The following is a 19,260-nucleotide window of genomic DNA, read 5'->3' on the forward strand; positions in this document are numbered from 1 at the left end:
CGTACAGGCAGCCGACGGCGTCACCCCGCTGTACATCGCGTGCGAGAAGGGCCACCTCGAGATCGCCCGGCTGCTGCGCAACGCTGGCGCGGCGGTCAACCAAGCCCGCAACGACGGCACCACGCCACTGTTCATCACGTGCCAGGAGGGCCACCTCGAGTGCGTTCGGCTGCTTCTCGAGGCGGGCGCAGCGATCGACCAGGCCGATGAGCAAGGCGCCACGCCGCTGTTCGCGGCGTGCCAGGACGGCCACCTCGAGGTCGCCAAGCTCCTCTCCTCCTACGGCGCCTCCCGCGCCGCTACGCCCTTCGGCACGCCCGAGGAGGTCGCAACCGAAGAAGGCCACGCCGACCTCGCCGCCTGGCTGGTCGCCAGCCGCGGCTGGACGCCGCTCGCGCACCTTGAGACCCTCACCGCCGCCCGCGCCACCTCCCTCCTGCGCAGCGGCGCGAGCTTGCACGAGGGCGAGCCGACGCCGCTGCGGCGCGCCGCGGGCGGCGAGGGCGAGGCGGCGGCGCTGGTTCGGCGGGCGGCGGCGCCGTGGTCGCCGGCAAGCCACTCGCTCTTCCCCGCGGCGGCCCGCGCGCGGGCGGCGCTCCTCGTCCGCTCGATCTACGAGATCCACGAGCGGTACCACCTCGACTCGGCCGGAGCCACGAACGGCATCGCGGCGCTCGACTTTGGCCACTGCGTCTTGGGCTTCGCCATCGCGCGCGAGACGCAGTAGGGGAGTTGCAGTTGGTTCGCGCTCTCTCACGCTCACGGCGCTGTCTTTGAGTTTGCGCGCCTTGTGCTGCTGCACGCGGTGGCAAGCGAGGGAGAAGAGTAGAGAGTAAAAATGTCCTCGGTTTCGCCTCAGATTTTGCCACTTTGTTAAAAAATTGAGTGAGATTAGTTATAGTTACAAGTTAGTTAGGAAGGTGAAGAGAACAGCCAGGCTCGGACTGCGACTGGACACCAACGCGGTACGATGTGGGTGGACGCTAGACAGATGATGACGACACGCACGAGCGACACACAGACACAAAACAGGCTCACAAGACACACAGGTCACAGCCAGCTGGCTGCCACACACCCGGAGTTGGCGTACACATAACTCAGGGCCACGTTCTCCCTTTCGCCCCCCCCAGCACTCCGAAAAAAGAAAAAGAGCAGGGAGTCATCGAGAGTCGTCCAGAGCCCAGAAGAGCCCAGCGCAGGTCCGGCCACTCTCAAGTGTCTCGCTCCACTCTCCCGCCGGGCCCCACCCCGTGGGGCCGCCCGCGCCAAGCCAGCGTGTCCACACCCGCCGCCCGCCCAGCCCTCCCCTCACAACGAGCTAATCTCGCGATCCCGCTCGCGTGCACACCGCCATCTAACGATTCGCCCCGCCCCTCCCCCGCAGAGAAAGAAGGCAGCGGCCCAGACCCTGCCCCCGAACAAGAGTCCCAGAACAAGATGGCGACCGTCATCGTAAAGATCTCAGGCAACAACCAGACCCGGCGCTGGACGGCACGGGCTGACCACCTCACGTTTGCATCGATCCAGAAGCGCGTCGCGGACAACTTCCAGACGCCCAAGTTTTACCTGACCTACAAGGACGACGAGGACGACGACATCAACGTCTCGACCGACGAGGAGCTGCAGGAGGCCGTCTCCCTCGCTCTCAAGACCGAGCCGGCCGTCCTCCGCCTCAAGCTGGTCGAGGGGCTCTCGCCCGCCGCGGCGCGGCCCTCCCCGCCGACCACCTCGCCGCCCCCGGCGGCGCCTTCGGCGCCGGACGCCGCGCCGCAGGGCGGCGCCAACGCCCCCCCCGCGCCGGCCGAGCTGAACCCGCACGTCTTCTTCCAGAACCTGGCCGACACGCTCCCGCAAGTCATGAGCGCGTTGCCGCCCCCCCTCCAGAGCATCCTCTCGCAGATGGAGCTCGACAACGCGGAGTCAGACGCGGCGAACCATGCCGCCTACGACGCGTCTCGCGGCGCCTCATCCGCCTCCGGCGCCGACGCCACCGGCCTCGGTGCCGCCGCCCACGCCGCCCGCCTGGCGTCGGGACTGGCCGCAAAGGCGTCCGACGCCGCGGCCGGCGCGGCGGCGGCGGCGGCGGCGCGGGCGTCGGACCCGGAGCGGGAAGGCTACCACCCGAACGTGACGTGCGACCGCTCCGGCATGTCGCCCATCGTCGGGCTCCGGTACAACCTCATCGGCCACGACTACGACCTGTGCGAGGCGGAGTTTGAGAAGCTGTCCGCCGACCTCAAGCCGCTCTACCGCGCCATCCACCCGGTGGCATTCCGGCGCAAGGCCGGCGCCGCCGCGCCGCCCTCGGACGCGACCGGCTTCCACCCGGGCGTGACGTGCGACAAGAGCGGCATGTCCCCCATCGTCGGCATCCGCTACCACCTCTCGGGCCACGACTACGACCTTTGCCAGGTTTGAGGGACCTAGCCTAGCCGAGGCACAGCCGCGGAGTACATCTCTAGCCGAGGACACATCCGTGACCGCCCCCCCCCCCCCCCCCTCCCCTCCGCGCCAGGGCGAGTACGACAAGCTCCCCGAGGCGGAGAAGCTCCGCTTCTGCGCCATCCCGCCGCCGTGCGGCCGCGGCGGCCCGTGGCGCCGCGGCGGAGGCTACGGCCGCTGCGGCTCGTGGGGCGGCGGCTTCCGAGGCGGCGGCTTCGGAGGCGGCGGCCCGGGAGAGCGGTGGGCGCCCCCGTGGGCCCCCGCCGGGCGGCGGGCGTGCCACCCGCACCGCGAGTCCGGCCACGGCGCGGACGGCGACCCGCGCCGTCTGGCGGCGCGCTTCGTCTCTGACGTGTCTGTGCACGAGGGCACCGAGGTTGCCCCGCGGGCCGCCTTCACCAAGATCTGGCGCCTCAAGAACTCCGGCACCGTGCCGTGGATGCCGGGCTGCAAGCTCACCTTCGTCGGCGGCGACCAGCTCTCCGCCGACTCGGCCGTCGACCTCCCCGACATCGGCCCCGTGCTGCCGGGCGCGGCCGTCGATGTGGCGGTCGACATGGTCGCGCCCGCCGAGCCGGGCCGCTACGTCGGCTACTGGCGCCTCACCGGCCCGCACGGCCGCCGCAAGTTTGGGCAGCGCGTGTGGGTGCACATTCAGGTGGTGGCCGACCCGGACGGGCCCGTGCAGGAGCCGTCGGCGGAGGATGTCGCGATGTTCGCGTCGGCGCGCACCTTGCCGCACGGCGACGAGGACGAGGCGGACGACGACGACGACGAGCGCGCCAAGGCGCCGTCGGCGGGCCGCCGCGTTGTCGTGCACGGGCCGCACGGCGCGCTGACGCTCGAGGGCGTCGACGAGTCGACCGACGTCCAGACGCTCAAGCGCATGATTGAGGAGCGCACCGGAGTGCCCGTCGGCGAGCAGACGCTCTTCGCGCCCAACCAAGAGGCCCCGGCCGAGGCGCGGGCCGAGGCTGAGGGCGCCGCCAACGAGGCGGCCGAGGCGGCTCGCAAGGCGGCCGCGGCGGCAGAGGCGGCGCACAAGGAGGCCGAGGCGGCCGAGGCGGCTCGCAAGGACGAGGCCAAGCTCGCTGCGGAGCTCGCTGTCGCCCAGGCTGCTGAGGCCGAGGCGGCCGAGGCGACGACCAAGCTCAAGGAGGCCGAGGCAGCTCGCAAGGCGGCCGAGGCGGCCGAGGCGGCCGAGGCGGTCCAGGCTGCTACGCGCGACGCGTCCGCCCTGAAGGAGGTTGCCGCGGCAGAGCTCGCGGCCATGGGCTTTGAGGACGCCGAGCTGGTCCGCGGCGTTGTCGACAAGAACACGGGCGCCGAGGGCGTCAACCTCGAGCGGTGCGTGACCGCCCTGACGGCGCTCTCCGAGGTGGAGTGGGACACGATGCTCGACGACCTCGCCGAGATGGGCTTCGACGACCGCGCGCTCAACAAAAAGATGCTCGTCATGTCGGACGGCTCGATCAACAAGACCGTCAAGCAGCTCGTGAACACCAAGGAGACCAAGGAGGCCGCCAAGCAGCCAATGGAGCTCGACTGAAGCTCTCCGAACGGGCGCTGAGCGGGACACCCGCCGTCCGCCCGCCGCCCCCGCGCCGCCCGCGCGCAAGGCCCCTCGGGCCGTGCGGTTGGTGTGGGGGGTACGGCGGGCGGGCGACGCGTCCGTCCGTCATAGATGGTTGGGATGAGGGTCGGGGGAAGGCGGAGCTAGCCTCGCGTCTTGAGTGCCGGACCGGCGCGCGGTTCGTCGAGCCCTGGGAGGTGTGTGTGCGCGAGACCAGTTCCCGGATCCCGCGGCGCGCCGGTTGGTCTTTTGTGTGGTGTCGCTGTCGGCCGGTGCGGTCTGCGGACGGTGTAGCGGACCCAGTCGGGTGGGGGGAGCGAGAGAGTCGTGCGGTGAGCGAGTCTCACGTCTCGCGCGCTCGCGCGCGCACTGCATCCGTGTTATCCCCGTTTTATCTGAGCAAGTTTCTGGATTTCATATCTGGATTTCATACACAGACTGCTGCGGAACCGCAATCCGCTACCTGCGCGCAGAGCCCCTTCCGTGTGGCGCGTAGCTCTCCGCAGTGAAACCACCCCCTTCCCAACCCTCTCAGGGACGGACGCATTTCCCCCCTTTCAAAGGCGGTTTCGAAGTTGATGAGACCTCGTCCCCCCCTCTCCAATGAAAAGCGTAAAAAGAGGCGCGGAACAGGCCGGAAGCGCCGCTTGGACGTGGGTCACACAATGACAGCGCTCCAGACGCGCTCTGGTAGCTGCCAATGAAGCTGCAGCCCATCGCGCGCGCGCCGGACGGCCGCTGCACCTCCACTGCAGTGCCCTCCTGCACCGAGCGACGCGTCAAACCTTTGTTGCTGCCCATGACCGCCGGCGGCTCCGAGCTCGGGCGAGCCCTGGCTGAGCTGAGCCACTGCGGTCGCAATTGCAGCGCTGCGGTCGGTGCAGAGTGGAGGGGGCGTACGGCGTCGTACGCGCACGGCCGCTCTGCCTCAGTGGCGTGCGGCTTGGGCCAACTGGAGGTCGCTCTCCGACCTCGCTCGCCGAGCTCACAACCCGGCGCGAGCCGCATTGAGTGGAAGTTCGACTTCAGCTGCCGCGAGTGGATGGACTGCCTTGTCGAGTGCGAGCAGTTGGGCTCCGCCGGGAGCACGTGGTGCAACACGTTCTCTGGGCGCCAGCAGACGCGAGCGCGCGAGCGCGTGTTGAACCGGACGCTCCAGAGCAACACTCAAGAGATACACTCGAAGGGGGGTACACGTTTTTTATTTGGGTTCGGGGCCCAAGAGTACACTCTTGGCGACGAAACCGAAGACGGTTGGCCCCGGGGTGGTTTCACTGCGCGAGCGCGTATGCTATACGTGGCTGCCCAAGTGTGGCGCCGTCGAGCATGAAAACAAGGACCATCGATGCGTCGCATGCACATGTCGTAATCCTCGTCGCTCCCACACGGCCCGCCTCGCAGGCGCAATCGCAAACACGCAGAAGGCTTGGCGCTGGAGCGAGACGCGGTGCCTGTCGGAGCCGCAGCCCGCCGCCCCCGCGAGGAGGCGCCGCCGAGCCTACGCCGCCTCGGCGTCGCGGTTCGAGATGAGGGAGAGGAAGCAGTTGTAGCCTACGGGCGTGCCGGGGACGCGTCGACGACTCGCGCCGCGAGGGGGGGGCGGCGCGGCGCCGCCCGCCGATCTGGATGCTGTTGATGTAGAGGACGCGCTGGGAGCTGGGGATGAAGCGGAAGTTGATGGCGTGCGCGAGGGGCCAGACCTTCCAGCTGCCGGTCACCTGCCGCGGGCGGGCGGCGGGGGGCGTCGCGCCGTGGCATGCGTGCCCACGCCCAGGGCCGCCTCTGGCGCGCTCAGAGGTGTGTCGGGGTGCGCCGTGTCGGCGCGGACGGTGCGGGTCGGGGGTCACAGGGGGAGAGTGAGGGGGGGAGGGGGGGGGGGGGGGAGGAAGAAAAGAGGGCCCCTGCCTCAACAGCTCGTTGCGGGTCTTGTCGATGACGTACTGCAGGCCCTTCCACTCGAGGCACGCGACGTACGAAAAGAACATGATGCCCAAAATTGGGTTCCACAGCACCTGGATAAAATAAAATAAAATTGGGTTCCACAACACCTGGCCCCCGGCGACTGGAGTGAGCAGGCGAAGCACGGCGCAGGGCGGCGACGTCTCCGACCTCTCCGAGGGCGCCACCGCTGACGCTGGGACGCATCCCCGCGCCACGAGCGCCACCGCAGACCCCTTTTCTCCCTCTCCCTCTCTGCCGCCCCCCTCGGGTGCTGGTCGCCTCCTGCCCGTCAGCGCGTGGAGGGCGGGCGCCGGGGGAGGGGGGCGGCACGGCGCGGGGAGGGAGGGGAGCGGCGGGAGGAGGGAGGCGCACGGGCCTGGTCGATGAAGACCTTCGTGAAGACCGGCTGCGCGCCCTTGCCGGGGATGGCGCTGTCGAGCATCCCGTAGAACCTTCCAAACAAGCGGCGTGGCAGCGTCGGGCGGCCCGGCGAAACATCCGTTGGGGGAGTAGAGGGGGGGGCGGGCTTGCCAGTGCGACGAGGTGCCGTGCACGAGGAAGCCGAAGCTGGCGAGGCGGAAGAGCCGGTACCTGGGGACATGGAGGTCTTGCTGAGCAAAACTTGTACGTGCGCGGGCCCGCCAAATGCGTCCACTCCCGCCGCCCGCTCAGGCGCGCAAAGAGATGGGTGTGCGGTCCAAACCCCCGCGCGCTCCCGAGCGCACCAGTCGAAGTCCTGCTTCTGGATGAAGATCTGGGCCAGGATGTCGCCGATGGCGAAGCCGAGGAAGGACGTGAATGCCTTCATTAGGAGCGGCTTCTCGTCGAGCAGCTCGTTGTACTTCTTCCACGCGCTGGCGAATGGGTTGCTCTCGTCGTCGTCGCCGCCGGCCGACATCTGCGCGCCGTTGCCGCCGCCCACGCCGCTGCCACCGCCCACGCTGCCGTCACCCGGCGAGCATCCCTTAATCGTGGAGGAGCGGCGCACACTCAGGACCGCCTTGCGGAAGGTCTTGCTCCCGAGGATCATCTGCGGGGCGGCCGCGCGGAGGGGCGCGGCGGCCGGCGCCGTGCGGAGCAGCGCCGGCTGGCGCAGCAGCGCCGACGCCGGAGCGAGGAGGAGAGCAACGCAGAAGAGAAGACGCATTGCTAGCTATTGCTGTCACCTTCGACGTGTTTCGGCGCGGCACCCCCCCCCTCCCCATGCAGGCGCAGGACATTCTGCTTGCTGCTGCTTGCTGCTGCTGCTGCCGCTGCTGCCTCCGGTCCACCCGGGTACTCCCGGACAACTCGATGGAGATGCTCGCATGCCAGCGCTGGCTGCGCGACTGCGCGACACCCGGCACAATTACTTACTTACTCGTACGTAAGTGATTGAGAGAGAGAGAGATTTTTAGCAATACCAAACAACTCTAACACTCACGCGTCATTTTGTTGTGTGATTGATGGATGGGCATGCATGCAGCGCAGCCGCCGGGGTGAGCTCCTCGGTCAAACTCCACGTCTCGCAGCAATAGAGGGCGTTCGAATGAACGGTCGCCTCGACGAATCGCCTCGACCCTCGTAGACTACCGCCTTTTTGTCCTTTGCCCTCGCCTCCCTTGCCCCCCTTAGAGTTGTACCTTTGCCGAACATGTCAACGCGAAACGAGATGACTTCCATCACGGAATGACACATTTCACCCAACTCACGTACAAACCCTCTGGGGGGGCGCGGGCGGCGGGGGCCCTAGAGGGTACCCATGCGGGGGGGAGATCCGTACTTGACAGAGCGGTCGCTCGTGCACCGCGTCTGGGGCTTTGACAGCTTTCGCGGACTGCCAGATGCATGTCGGTCGGGTAGCCAGCTTCGCAGAGCGCCTTGTACCCCGACCGCGGCCTGCAACTCCAACCGCATCATCTCTGCACGCTCTCGCAAGCTCCCCACGCACACGCCTCCGCGCGTTAATTCGCATCTCCCGCCATCGCGCAGGCTGGATAGGCGGCGGCGCGGCCGACGGCGTGGGGCTCGAAGCCGGACGAGTCGGTGGCGCGCGCGCGTGAGCCGAACCATGGCCGGACGGTCGTCGGCTAAGCGAGCGCGGCTCGGCGAGCGCCGATAGGGTGAGCGGCTTTCCAAAGTAGGCAAGTGGATGCTCTGACTCGCTATGAACTACTACGTATACGTAGTACCGCGCACACAATCCACCTGTCGCACGCTTCGTGATATCCCTTGCCTTGCGCGTGACGCGCTGTGCGTGCGATCCCTTGTGCGCCGCCGCCTTGCTGTCAGGTAAACCGTGTGCCGAGGCCGTCAGCAGATCTTCCTCGAGCACGCCGCCCCATTCTCGATACTCGTCTTGGAGGTGAACTTGTCGACATGGTCCGACTTGTAGAAGTTGTTGGTGCCCTCCTCGCGCAGCCACCTCTCGCCGCAAGGGCAAGGACAAGGGATTAAGAGAACGCAGCAGACGCCGGTCCCTATCCTCACGTCGTCGCCCTCGTTTGTCATCCTTGCGATGGAACAGGCATAGTCATTAGGGTAGCAGTTGATCCAGCAGCCGTTTAACTCCTGCGCCGACCACAGTGGTTGCGACCCACCGGCAGCAGTTTCGGCCACCGTTCGCGTCATTTGCTGCGTCTGCGGCGGAGGTGTCGGTGCCACCTGCATTGGTGTCACCGGCGTTGCTATCACCAACGGCGCATCGCTGACAGGAACGGCCGCCACCACAGGGGCTCCCATAGCAGGTACCGCCGTCGCTGTGACCACTGGCGCCGGCGCCGCGGGCACGTTCACAATCATCTGCTGCCCTGCGCCGACGGGAGCGATGACCTGCATTGGCCCTGTCGGAGTGTTGACCTGAAACATGGTGCCCACCGTCACGCCGGCCGGAACCGTCACCTGCATCTGCTGCGTCGATAAAAACCGTGCCTCCACACCATGGAAAAAGGCGGCGATGGCGGCGGCCGAGGCGGCCGCGGCCGCGGCGGCAGCAGCAGAGACGGCGCCGGCCGGCGAGGGCGGCGAGGGCGGCGAGGGCGGCGAGGGCGGCGAGGGCGGGCAGGGGGAGAGCTCAGAGACGCTAAGCGCGCCGGGCGGGCTGGGCACCACGTAAAACCGCGGGCGACAGCGACGGCGGCCGTGTCTCCCGGCGGCCGATATGGCCGGCGCCGTGATGCTGCGCCGCCCCCGCTGGGCGGGAACCGCGGCGAGGGAGGTGCGACTTAGGTCAGCTTGCAGCCGCCGGGGGTAGTTGGCCAAAGAGCTTCCACCAGGTTGGGGTGCGTGCCCGGGGGCGGCGCTTCTCTCCACCGATACCTCAAGCACGCGTTGAGCCTCCACACAAGTCTGCGTAGGAAGTACAGTTCCATTTCGGAACGTTCCATTTCGGAACAAACCGCACCTTTCACAGCCTTGTTATTGAGAAGAAAATACCTCCTATGGCGCTGTGCGCTGGCCTGTGATGTTCACATAATCTTGAATTTGTATTGAGAGGCCATGACATCTCGAACGGGGACCGCCATCTCGTGAGTCGTGTTCAAGTTCTCATCTCTCATGCTGTTGTTCGCGCTCACAAGTCACATTCATATAGAGAGGTCCTTCACCCCGCGGGACAGCTAGCCTTGGAGATCGGGGAGCATAATCTCGCTGCTGCGCGGGATATCGGCGTCCGTTGGCCTGGACGCCCTCTTCGAGCCCTTCTGCTTCTCGGCCTTCTCCCTCGCGGCCTGGCGCAGCGCGCCCGCGCGTATCGAGTCGGGACCGGCGCTTCTGCTCACCACCCTGGGCTCTGCGGAGCGCGAGATCATTTGGCACCGGAGGAGGTTGAGCCTGGCGAGCAGGCACAGCACCAGGAGGGCCGCGGCGCTGAACCCGCCGACAAAGACGCCGACGAGGTAATTAGTGCTGGGCCCGCCGCCGCCGGTGTCGGGTGACGGTGGTGCCGGCGAGGCGGGCGGCGCGCCCAGCGGCCGAGGCGGCGAGGGCGGCGGCGGGGGTAAGGTGGGCGGCGGGGGCAAGGTGGGCGGTGGGGGCGGGGGGCGGTGGCTGACGAAGACGGTGATCCTTTGGCCCTCGCTGCAGAAGGTGCGGGACGCAAAGTAGAAGGTCCCCACGTCCGCCATCGGGTACTCGAATCGGTTCGACTTTCCAGCGCCCGTGCCTCCGCCGTGGGAGGAGTTCGCCAGCAGGATTGGCCCGTACTCGAACCCGGCGGCGGCAAAGTCGCACGCGCTGGAGGGCATGCTCCACACGTCGACGTCCCAAAGCGGGTAGATGAAGACAAGCGTGTCGCCAACCTCGACAGAGTACGAGCGCGGCATCGACGGGATCTGCGCCCAGTGCTTTGCTGTGGTGCCGATGACAATCTCTCTGGACGGCGGCGGAGGCAGCGGCGGCGAGGGCGGCGGCAGGTAGTTGCACTCCGGAGGATCGAAGCCGCCGACCGGCTCGAGGCAGCAATCGGGAAGGGCGGGCAGGGGGCAGGCAAAGAGGTTGCGGCCCAGCCTGCACGCAGTGAGCGGCAGGTTGTTGAGCTGCGACGGCACGGTGCCCGAGATCTTGTTGCTGTACAACCAAAGCTGGTTCAACCACGAGATGCCGCCCAGCTGCGGAGGGATGGTGCCCGAGAGATCGTTGTTGTCCAGCCGAAGCTCCTGCAGCTCCGAGAGCTCGCCCGTCGTCGGAGGGACGGTCCCCGAGATCTCGTTGTTGTCCAGGTGGAGTTTCGTCAGCCCCGCCCGGGCGTTGTCGATCATATGCGGAGGGATGGTCCCCGAGATGCGCTGGCCGTCCAGTACCACCTCGGCGCCCCAAAAGGTGCCGTCGCACAGCGATGTTCCGTACTGAGTGTTGTCGCAGATCGTGCCCTGGTACGACTCGACGCTGCCCACAAGCAGGAGAAGCGCGAGCGTGGACGTCCTCGCGAGGCGTGACGGCGCTGGCGGTGCGGGTGAGGACGCGGCTGAGGCGAGACGCATGAGCACTGTCCTTGAAGAATACTCCCAAGCCGTGAGGCGCGACGGACTCGAGCAGCTCGCGTGGAAGGGCACCCTTCGCCGCGTGCACTTTTTTACTTTTTTCTCTTAACTGTCACGCAGACTGTCGGGAATAGATGGGTAGTTGGATGAGAAGGTGGTGCGGTCGACGCTTCCGTGCGCGATTTTGCGCGCGAGGCGGCGCAGCGTGAGAAAGAAAGAACGGTGAGCGAGAAAAAGAAAGAGGAGGCCCCGAAGAAGGTCGTCGCCGAACGTCTCGTGGAGCAGTAGGTTGAGAGTAATTCAGGTTGAGGTGTTTATTATTCCCCTTCCGTAATCGCGCCTAGATGAAAAGAAAAATCGCCAAAAGGAGCACGCTTGCGGGACTCGATTGTGCAAGCTTTGTGTCTGCTCTGGGTTGACTCTTGCTCTGATTTCCTGCTCGATCCCACCACGCGGCACGGTATGGACGTGGTCCTCTACACGCTGGATGAGGACGGCGCGCCCAAGAGCGTCTACTTCGTGGACACGATGCCCGTCGACGGCGCGTTGCTAGCTATTGCTGTCACCTTCGACGTGTTTCGGCGCGGCACCCCCCCCCTCCCCAGGCAGGCGCAGGACATTCTGCTTGCTGCTGTTGCTGCTGCTGCTGCTGCTGCCGCTGCTGCCTCCGGTCCACCCGGGTACTCCCGGACAACTCGATGGAGATGCTCGCACGCCAGCGCTGGCTGCGCGACTGCGCGACACCCGGCACAATTACTTACCTTTACTCGTACGTAAGTGATTGATGGATGGGCATGCATGCAGCGCAGCCGCCGGTAGAGCTCCTCGGTCAAACTCCACGTCTCGCAGCTACATGTATAGAGGGCGTTTCGAATGAACGATCGCCTCGACGAATCGCCCCGACCCTCGTAGACTACCGCCTTTTTGGCTTTGTCCTTTGAGCTTTGTTATATTGTATATTGTTGGCAAGTCAACTTTGTTATTAGGTATATTGTTGGCAAATCAAGACACAGAGCTCACACAGGATCACAGCGGGAGGAAAGCGGCGAGTCGCAATTCCTGGGGTCCTTGTGGCGGGCCACCCTGTCCAGAGAACTTTGTTGGAGATGGCAACAGGATCAGGATAGGTGGGGGGGTGAAACATCGAAGAAAAGTCGGACTCGGCCGTCCACACGTGAGTGTGTATATGCTGCCGGCGTTGCTCGTCTGCGCTTCGACAGCGCCGTCCGCGTGCAAGCGCGTCCGAGTAGGCACGTTCGACGAGGCAAACCCGTATGATGTGCTGGCATCGTCGCAGTGGCTTGACGACGACGACGTGTGCCTCGTGTACCACCGCCAGCAATCGGGAGGCCGGTCGGTCGCGCACCTTGACTCGGGCGATCTCGACATTGCCATGCTGGGCTCCACGCCCTACTCCACTGCGATCGCTCGTGGCGCAGCGCTCACCGCGGTGGCTGTCCTGCACAATAAGGGCGCTGCGCAGGCGCTGGTGGTGAGGTGCGGGCTGCAGGGCCCACAAGACCTACGCGGCACGGTGATCGCCACGCCGCGATACTCCACAGCGCACTACATACTTCTCGCAGGGCTGGTCGAGTCAAACCTGGAGCACGTGGAGAGGATGGAGCTGCCTCCTGCTGGCGCTGACGTTGGCTTCGATATCGTGACTGTCGTCACCACATCGCCACTGACGATCGAGACGGCTTGGGCGGAAGGGCGCATCGATGGCGCCGCGGTTTGGGGAAACACGCTCGCCATCCTCACCTCGACGCCTTGGGGTGGGGATCCGCCCTCCGGCTGTTCGCGCGAGCCTGCTCATGAGATGATCACCGCGTCGATGGTGGCAAAATGGGGGTACGAGACGCTAAACGTGCTGGCGGTGAGCAACGCCTTCCTAGCTGGCGGGAACGAGGCGCTGGTGGAGAGGCTGGTGACAGGGGTAGTGCGCGCGAACGCCGATTACAGGCTCGCTTCGGGGCTCGGGCGATGGGCTGCGCGTGGCGGGGAATACAACCGCCTCGTCTCCGCCTTTGTGACGTTGTACGATGACTACAATGCTAGCGCCACTCTCGAGAACGTGGCGCGGCGCGTTGCTATGTACGAGTACCCGACTGCAGAGGAGCAGCTGCAGGAGCAGAGCAGTGGGGACGCTCCCATCACCCCTCTCTCTACCTTCAGGGGTTTCTTTTTCTTATTAGGAGCAGAGCTACCTGGCGGCGCAGATTCAGAAGCAGGCGGGCTTTATGTTCTCCCAAAAGGTTCTCGCCTCCATCCCGGACGCCAGCAATACAACGCTTCAGCGCCTCCAACGCGCATACTTCAACGCCTCCTTCCTCGAGGCTGCCCTCGCTTTGGGCGCTGCTTCGGGCTTCGACGGCGACGGACCTCGTGCTTCCCCCCTCGCACCTCTCCAGCAAGAGAGTGTCTTCACCCCATGCGCGCGATGGGCGGTCGAGGTGGTCAACGCGACACGCGCACCCATCCTAGCGTCACGCTGGCCGCCGCCCGACGCCGGGGGCAGAGGTGGCGCGTACCGGACGGATGAGTTGTGCGTCTGGGCGGTGGCGGTGGCAGAGCCGACTCAGTGCGTCGAGCTCCGCCTCCCCTTCCTCTCCTCGGAGCCGCCGCATGACGTCCTCGAGGTCTTCTCCTCCTCCGGCCTGCTAATATCCTCCTTCACGGGTCGCGGTTCGCAGCCAAACGCGACGGTGCGCGCGTGTGCGACCAGCACCACCCTCGCGGACGCCTCTGCTGTCGGCGCGGCGCTCACAAATGACCGGAAGCTGTCGGTCCCCGCGCTCGGCGCTTTTGTCGCGCTGTACTTGCGGTGGCGTACAGACAGCCACGACGAGTCGCAGCTGGGCTCCTATTCCGCCGTCGGGTTTCGCGCGTCGATCAGCCTCGAGGGCGATGCGTCGGACTGCCCCAGCTGCGGCCTGCACGGCGTAGCCGACTTGGCTGGCGGCAGTTGCGGATGCCGCTGTGACGCGGGCTACGCGGGCTCATCGTGCGAGCTGGAGTCGTGCAACGGCGTGGTGACGCTCGCCGAGGCAGAGGGCGTGGTGCGTGCTACAGCGGCGGGCAGATACGACCCCTACTCGAGGTGCGGGTGGCTGCTGACTGGCGGCGGTGCACCCTTCGTCGCGCTCAACCTCTCGAGCATCGACCTCGAGCTCGGCTTTGACGAGATCCGCGTCTATGAGGGTGGCGTCCCTACCTCGTTCTCCGCCGCTGCCAGCGCAATGAAAGAGGACGACTTCCTCTTCGCCACCTTCGGCGCCTTACCCACCGCGACTCTCGCTGTCCGGACTCCTGCCTTCGTCGCCTTCGCCAGCGACGGCGTCCGGAGCGGCAGCGGCTTCGAGCTGGCGTGGTCGGCCCAGCAGGCCGCCTGCGAGACGGACGCGGACTGTTCTGGCCGCGGAAGCTGCGTCGCAGGCGAGTGCCAATGCGACGCCGGTGCATACGGCCCAGCGTGCTCGTTTGACCGTTGCTTCGGCCTCAGCAGCGGCCATGGAGCTGTTGCTGGCACGCTGCAAGCGATACACGACAGCCAGATTGACTACCTGCCAACAGTGGCGTGCCGTTGGGTGTTGGACGTGCCGTCGACCTTCACATCGCGCGAGACGGGTGCGCTCAACCTCACTGGGCTTCTCCTGAAGTTCTCCATGTTCGACCTCGAGGCTCCTATGACGAGCGCCTCTGGGATACGATCGTCGACGACGGACGCAATTACTGTGGCTGATTCCACGGGAGCTGTCCTTGCAAACTACAACTCCTCTTCTCGCTTCTACCGCCCGACGCTTAACGTGGTTCTCGAGTTTGTCGGCCTGCCGCCCTTCACTCTGACACTCGAGACGGACCGCAACAATCCACAGCCGCACCGCGGGTTCAAGGCTGCATTCCTGGGCATGTACTCCGACGGACAGAGCCTGTGCCATACAGACTTTCCCTGTGAAGGCGGGGACCGCCCCTACTGCAGGATCTTGCCACAAGCCGAGACTGGCGCAGCTGGCGTTGGCTACTGCTCGGCTCGCCAGAAGCCGCCCGATCGTGCGGTGCGCGTTGGGGCTTTTTGTGACGCTCCTGCAACGTCTCGCTTGTACGAGACGTGCCAGCACATACTTCACGCCGTCGAGCGCATCAACGACAAGACCGACGGATTCCTGGACGAGCTTTTGCCCAATCACATACTCTATGTCTCAATGCTAGAGACCACGTCGGGGGTTTCAACGTGTGGGAGTGGCAAAGTCCGAGAACAGTTCCATCAGTTGGATGCCAATTTGGGCGGCATGGTTGCATCGATCGGCCCGTTCTGCTCGGATGACGTGGCCGCTGTGACAGATGTCGGCTGGCGGACCGCCAGCGGCTACTCAACGGTGGTGGTCGCGCCAGTCTCCACCGCGCCCCGACTCTCGAACGTGTCCGCCCACCCGAACCTCTTGCGTCCCTCGACCAATGACGTGTACGTGCAGCGCGGCTTTACAGCACTGGCAGACCGGCTGGGGTGGAGGCACGTCTGCGTGCTTCACGACGATTCTCTGTGGGGTCGCGGAGTCATGGACGCCTTCACCTCTGCCTTTGAGAGCTCAGGAGGCGAAATCATAAACCCGGATTCGGCCGAGTTTTCTTCCAACGATTTCGATAATGGGGACATCACCGGCAGCATGCTCCTCGACGGCCTCGATGGACGCTGTCGCATCGTCCTCCTCGCCGCTTACGGCAATGCGCAGCGCGCAGTCTTCGCTGCCGCCTACGATGAGGACAGGCTGTTTGGAGAAGGGTATGCCTGGCTGAACGCTTACCCGGCAGAAGCAGCCTTCTACAACTCGGACGGCTCCGTGAATAGCTCGGCTGTTCGAGGGTCGGAGGGGATACTGGGGATGATAGAGTCATCTGGTGTGAGCACTTCCGACGTCAGCAGTCGATATCATTCGCTGTGGGGCAATGCGTCGAGCAGCCAAGGCTGCACTAACCCGGGTGTATCCCGGCCCTTCTGCGATCACGATGATGATCCGTCTACCTTTCCTAGTTACGCGGCAGTGTATGCGGACGCGGTGATCATGCTCGCAGCCTCTGCCCACTCCGCGCTTCTCGACGGAGCATCGCCGGATGATGCGGGCGCGCTGTTTGCAGCGATGCAGGCGCTTTCCAATGGAACCGTCGAGGGAATCAGCGGCCCTCTTGTGTTCGATGACGCCGGAGATCGCCTCGGTATGCTGGACCTTGTCAACTACAAGATAACTACAGGCGGCTCGGAATCGGGACGCCGCCTCTCACAGTCGGTGCTTCTCACGAGCTCCGTGCTCGAGTTCTCGAGGGTGGGCAGCTACTCGGCCGCCACCTCAACGCTGCAGTTGCCCAACGCTGATGCTCTCGTCTTCTCTGGCGGTACAACCGTGGTCCCACAGCACTACTCTCCTCCTGTGCCTCCTCCGCCGGCCTCTTCGCCGGCCTCTTCGCCGCCCTCTTCCGAGGGCCTGTTGAGCGCTGGAGAGTACGTCGCAGTCGCACTTGCGATCGCAATCCCCGCGATCTTCCTTATCTACGTGCGGGAGCGTCGCCGTCGGCTGAGGATCGAGCAGAAGAGGGAGAGGCGACAGTGGCTTCGCTATCTGTCAACGGGACAACCCGTGCAGTTAGAGCCCCTGGCGGATGGCAACGTGTACCACATCTTCTTATCGCACGCCTGGGTTTCCGGCCAGGACGCGATGCGGATCCTCAAGGAGCGGCTTCTCGACATGGTCCCGTCCGACGACCTGCGGGTCCGCGTGTGCCAGCGGGGCACTCCTCACCGTCGCCGTCTCACTCCCCCCGCTTGCGTGCAGGTGTTTCTCGACGTCGATGATCTCCAGAGCGGGCGAGGCGCGGCTGAGGTTGCAATGTCGAAGGTGGTCGTGATCTTTCTGTCGGACGGCTATCTCTCGCGCCCCAACACCATGCGCGAGCTGCTCCGGGCGATGACTCTGGATAAGCTTATCCTCGGCGTCTTCGACGAGCACAGCATCTACATGGAGAAGCACGCGCTCAAAGCCGCGATCGACGCTGCGTGCCTCAGCTTTCCGAGGTGGGGACTTGAGGTCGATTTGGCGACATGGGGTGCAGAGGTTCCGAGCTCGGCCGACATCTTTGCTGCGCTGACCGCCCGGCCTCTTCTTTGGACTCGTGTTCCAGCGTTCATGGACGTCACCTTGCGTGCGTGTGCGACGCCGCTCATTCGGCCCACGGCAGCGATTGACAGGCGGCCGTCTAGTGAGAACAACACCCACTTTAGCCGCGTGCTGTTCGAGAACAACGTTCCCATTAGCCGCGTGGGCATCTCGCGTTCGTCCAAGTTGTCACTCTCTGCAGAGGCGCTTGAGCGCGCAGTCGAGGGGATACAAAGCGCCGAGGAGCCGGCTGCTTGCTCGGGGCTGTACACGAATACGGGTATCAGCATTGATTGGAAGCCCATCGCTGGTTCGCAGAAGTTTCGCATCTACGCCAGTCCGCAAAACCCCGGCGCGCTGCAGCTGACCGAAGAGCTGTCGCGCTTGCTGCAGCAGTTCGGGATAGAGCTTGAGGTGACGACCTCAGTCGAAGACGTCGCAACGTGCAGCCACATGCTGCTGTATCTCGACGGGCGCACTTGGGCGGCTGCTGAGGGCGAGGGCGAGCGGCGGGTAGACGGGCTCACAGACGAAGTGAAGGCCGCCATGCGACGCCGCGTCCACCTGCTGCTGGTCCACGAGACCGAACCGTTCGAGTACCTCGAGCCGGACGCTGCGGGGAGGCACGCCGGCGTCAAATTTGACGACCTGCTCGACTCCGTGGATGGCGCCACTCCCATCGAGCTGCTGCAACGCAACGTGAGGGGCCACACCAATGCGCTAACACACGCCGCACCAAAGACTCACAGATCGCCATCTGCCCCTCTCGCGGCCCCAGGTCTACTCGGAGGTGGCAGTGCCGCTCAAGGACGGCATCTATCGGCCTGCGAGCTTGCTGCTCCTCGCGCGCGCTATGAGCGAGCCGCGCATCAAGCCCAGTCTAAGGGAGGCGTCCTCGAAACTAGAGCAGAGCGTCCGGCGCTTGACGGTGCCGGAGAGCAGCGTCCAACGCAGCCGAGTACAGCCAAGCCTTAGCCTACGTGGGCGTGCGAGTTTAGAGAGCTCTCTGCCTCCGCCTGAGGGGAAGGGAGAGAGGGAGGAGTAGTACTCAGTCAGGGTACCCCCCAACGCCATACCCCATACCGTCATTCGACGTCATTTATCTGCTGCATATATACAGCGCGCGTATAAACCGTATAACACAGGATACAGCGCGCGCTCTTTGGTCTGTCGACTGTCCAGGACACACTCCACGAAACTCGAAAGTCGAATCAACGACGCTTCACTTCTGTTCCGAAATGTGACTTATGTCATCACACATATATGTAGCCGAGATCCTCGGATGGCTAACTAGGTGCCCCAGCACGGCCCCCAGCAAGACCTCGTTCCGGCACGCATGGTGCATGCTATGCCATGCATGTTGTTGCATGGCCCGTCGCGTGTAACACGCACGGGCGCGCTCATGTGCACCAAGCGAGCCACACAGGCGAATACGAGGGGTGAACAAAGGGGAAAATCTCGGCTGAGCTAGGGCCGGGCGCTCCCCCACGGCCGGGGGGCTAAACAGACGGAGAGGGCACCGGCGGCGCCTACTCGGCCGCGGCCTTGGCGATGGCGCTGAGCCAGCAGGCGGCCGCCTTCGCGCCCGGGTCGGGCACCTGCGACATATGGGTCCACCAAGAGTCAGGTCGTGGCGACGGCGTCTTGCAGAGAGCACCGCGCGGGCTGTCCGTAGAGCGGAACGCAGCGGACTACAGCGGTAGACTCGTGTCTTTCGCAAGAGCGAGTCGGGGTACTCGAATGAGCACCCCGCATGCTACGCCTCGAGAGGTGGGGGGGAGACACGGGCAGATCTCCCGCATCTACGGGCCGGCGCACGTCGCGCAGAACCTACAAAAAAAGAAATATGCGTGGGAAAAGAAAGCGTGCGGCCGAAAGACGGCGCGTGTCGCGCAGCACCTCGATCGGGACGTACGACGAGCGGCCCGCGTGAGCCTACTCACAGCTGCGGCGGTGAGGAGACGTGGACCGCCGCGCCGAAGCGGCCAGGCCGCACACGCCGCTCGCGCCTCCATGATTTTGGTCTTTTCGGCGCCATCCTCGGCGGCGGCGGCGGCGGCGGCGAGGGCGGCGGCGCGGCTTGCGCCCGCGGCGGCGGCGGCGGTGAACGCGGCGGCCGCCGGCAGCAGCGCGTCGAGCATGGTACGGTCACCCTCGCTTGCGCCGCCGTAGCGGCCGACCGCCTGCGCGCCCGCGCAAA

General features: G+C 65.6%; 5 protein-coding genes across 5 annotated transcripts; 1 reads left to right on the plus strand and 4 right to left on the minus strand.

The window, feature by feature from the left end:
- Positions 1 to 109: 109 nt before the first annotated feature.
- On the plus strand, positions 110 to 727 carry EMIHUDRAFT_354608 (hypothetical protein; the record flags this gene model as incomplete). Its single annotated transcript, XM_005776418.1, has 1 exon — positions 110 to 727. A coding segment is annotated over one exon (618 nt), but the record flags the coding sequence as incomplete, so codon positions are not given.
- Positions 728 to 2,558: 1,831 nt separating this feature from the next.
- EMIHUDRAFT_435533 (putative peroxisomal membrane protein) lies at positions 2,559 to 7,121 on the minus strand. The gene is made up of 7 exons (XM_005776419.1): positions 6,682 to 7,121; positions 6,488 to 6,547; positions 6,333 to 6,408; positions 5,917 to 6,027; positions 5,634 to 5,733; positions 5,295 to 5,566; positions 2,559 to 4,488 (listed from the first exon to the last, which is right to left on the minus strand). Exons 1-6 carry the CDS (start codon positions 7,101 to 7,103, stop codon positions 5,514 to 5,516), a joined length of 822 nt encoding a protein of 273 aa, XP_005776476.1. The 5' UTR covers positions 7,104 to 7,121; the 3' UTR covers positions 2,559 to 4,488; positions 5,295 to 5,513.
- Positions 7,122 to 8,248: 1,127 nt separating this feature from the next.
- On the minus strand, positions 8,249 to 9,321 carry EMIHUDRAFT_207120 (hypothetical protein; the record flags this gene model as incomplete). The annotated part of the gene is made up of 3 exons (XM_005776420.1): positions 8,249 to 8,575; positions 8,687 to 8,836; positions 9,280 to 9,321. 3 exons carry the CDS (start codon positions 9,319 to 9,321, stop codon positions 8,249 to 8,251), a joined length of 519 nt encoding a protein of 172 aa, XP_005776477.1.
- A 1,134-nt stretch (positions 9,322 to 10,455) lies between these two features.
- Positions 10,456 to 10,659, minus strand: EMIHUDRAFT_59365 (hypothetical protein; the record flags this gene model as incomplete). The annotated part of the gene is made up of 1 exon (XM_005776421.1): positions 10,456 to 10,659. A coding segment is annotated over one exon (204 nt), but the record flags the coding sequence as incomplete, so codon positions are not given.
- Positions 10,660 to 18,235: 7,576 nt separating this feature from the next.
- On the minus strand, positions 18,236 to 19,260 carry EMIHUDRAFT_450668 (hypothetical protein). Its single transcript, XM_005776422.1, has 3 exons — positions 19,070 to 19,260; positions 18,948 to 18,995; positions 18,236 to 18,658 (listed from the first exon to the last, which is right to left on the minus strand). The coding sequence occupies exons 1-3, from the start codon at positions 19,096 to 19,098 to the stop codon at positions 18,283 to 18,285; spliced, it is 453 nt and encodes a 150-aa protein (XP_005776479.1). The 5' UTR covers positions 19,099 to 19,260; the 3' UTR covers positions 18,236 to 18,282.

Source organism: Emiliania huxleyi, assembly GCF_000372725.1.
Source record: "Emiliania huxleyi CCMP1516 unplaced genomic scaffold EMIHUscaffold_28, whole genome shotgun sequence".
In the NCBI taxonomy this organism is placed as follows: Eukaryota; Haptophyta; order Isochrysidales; family Noelaerhabdaceae; genus Emiliania; species Emiliania huxleyi.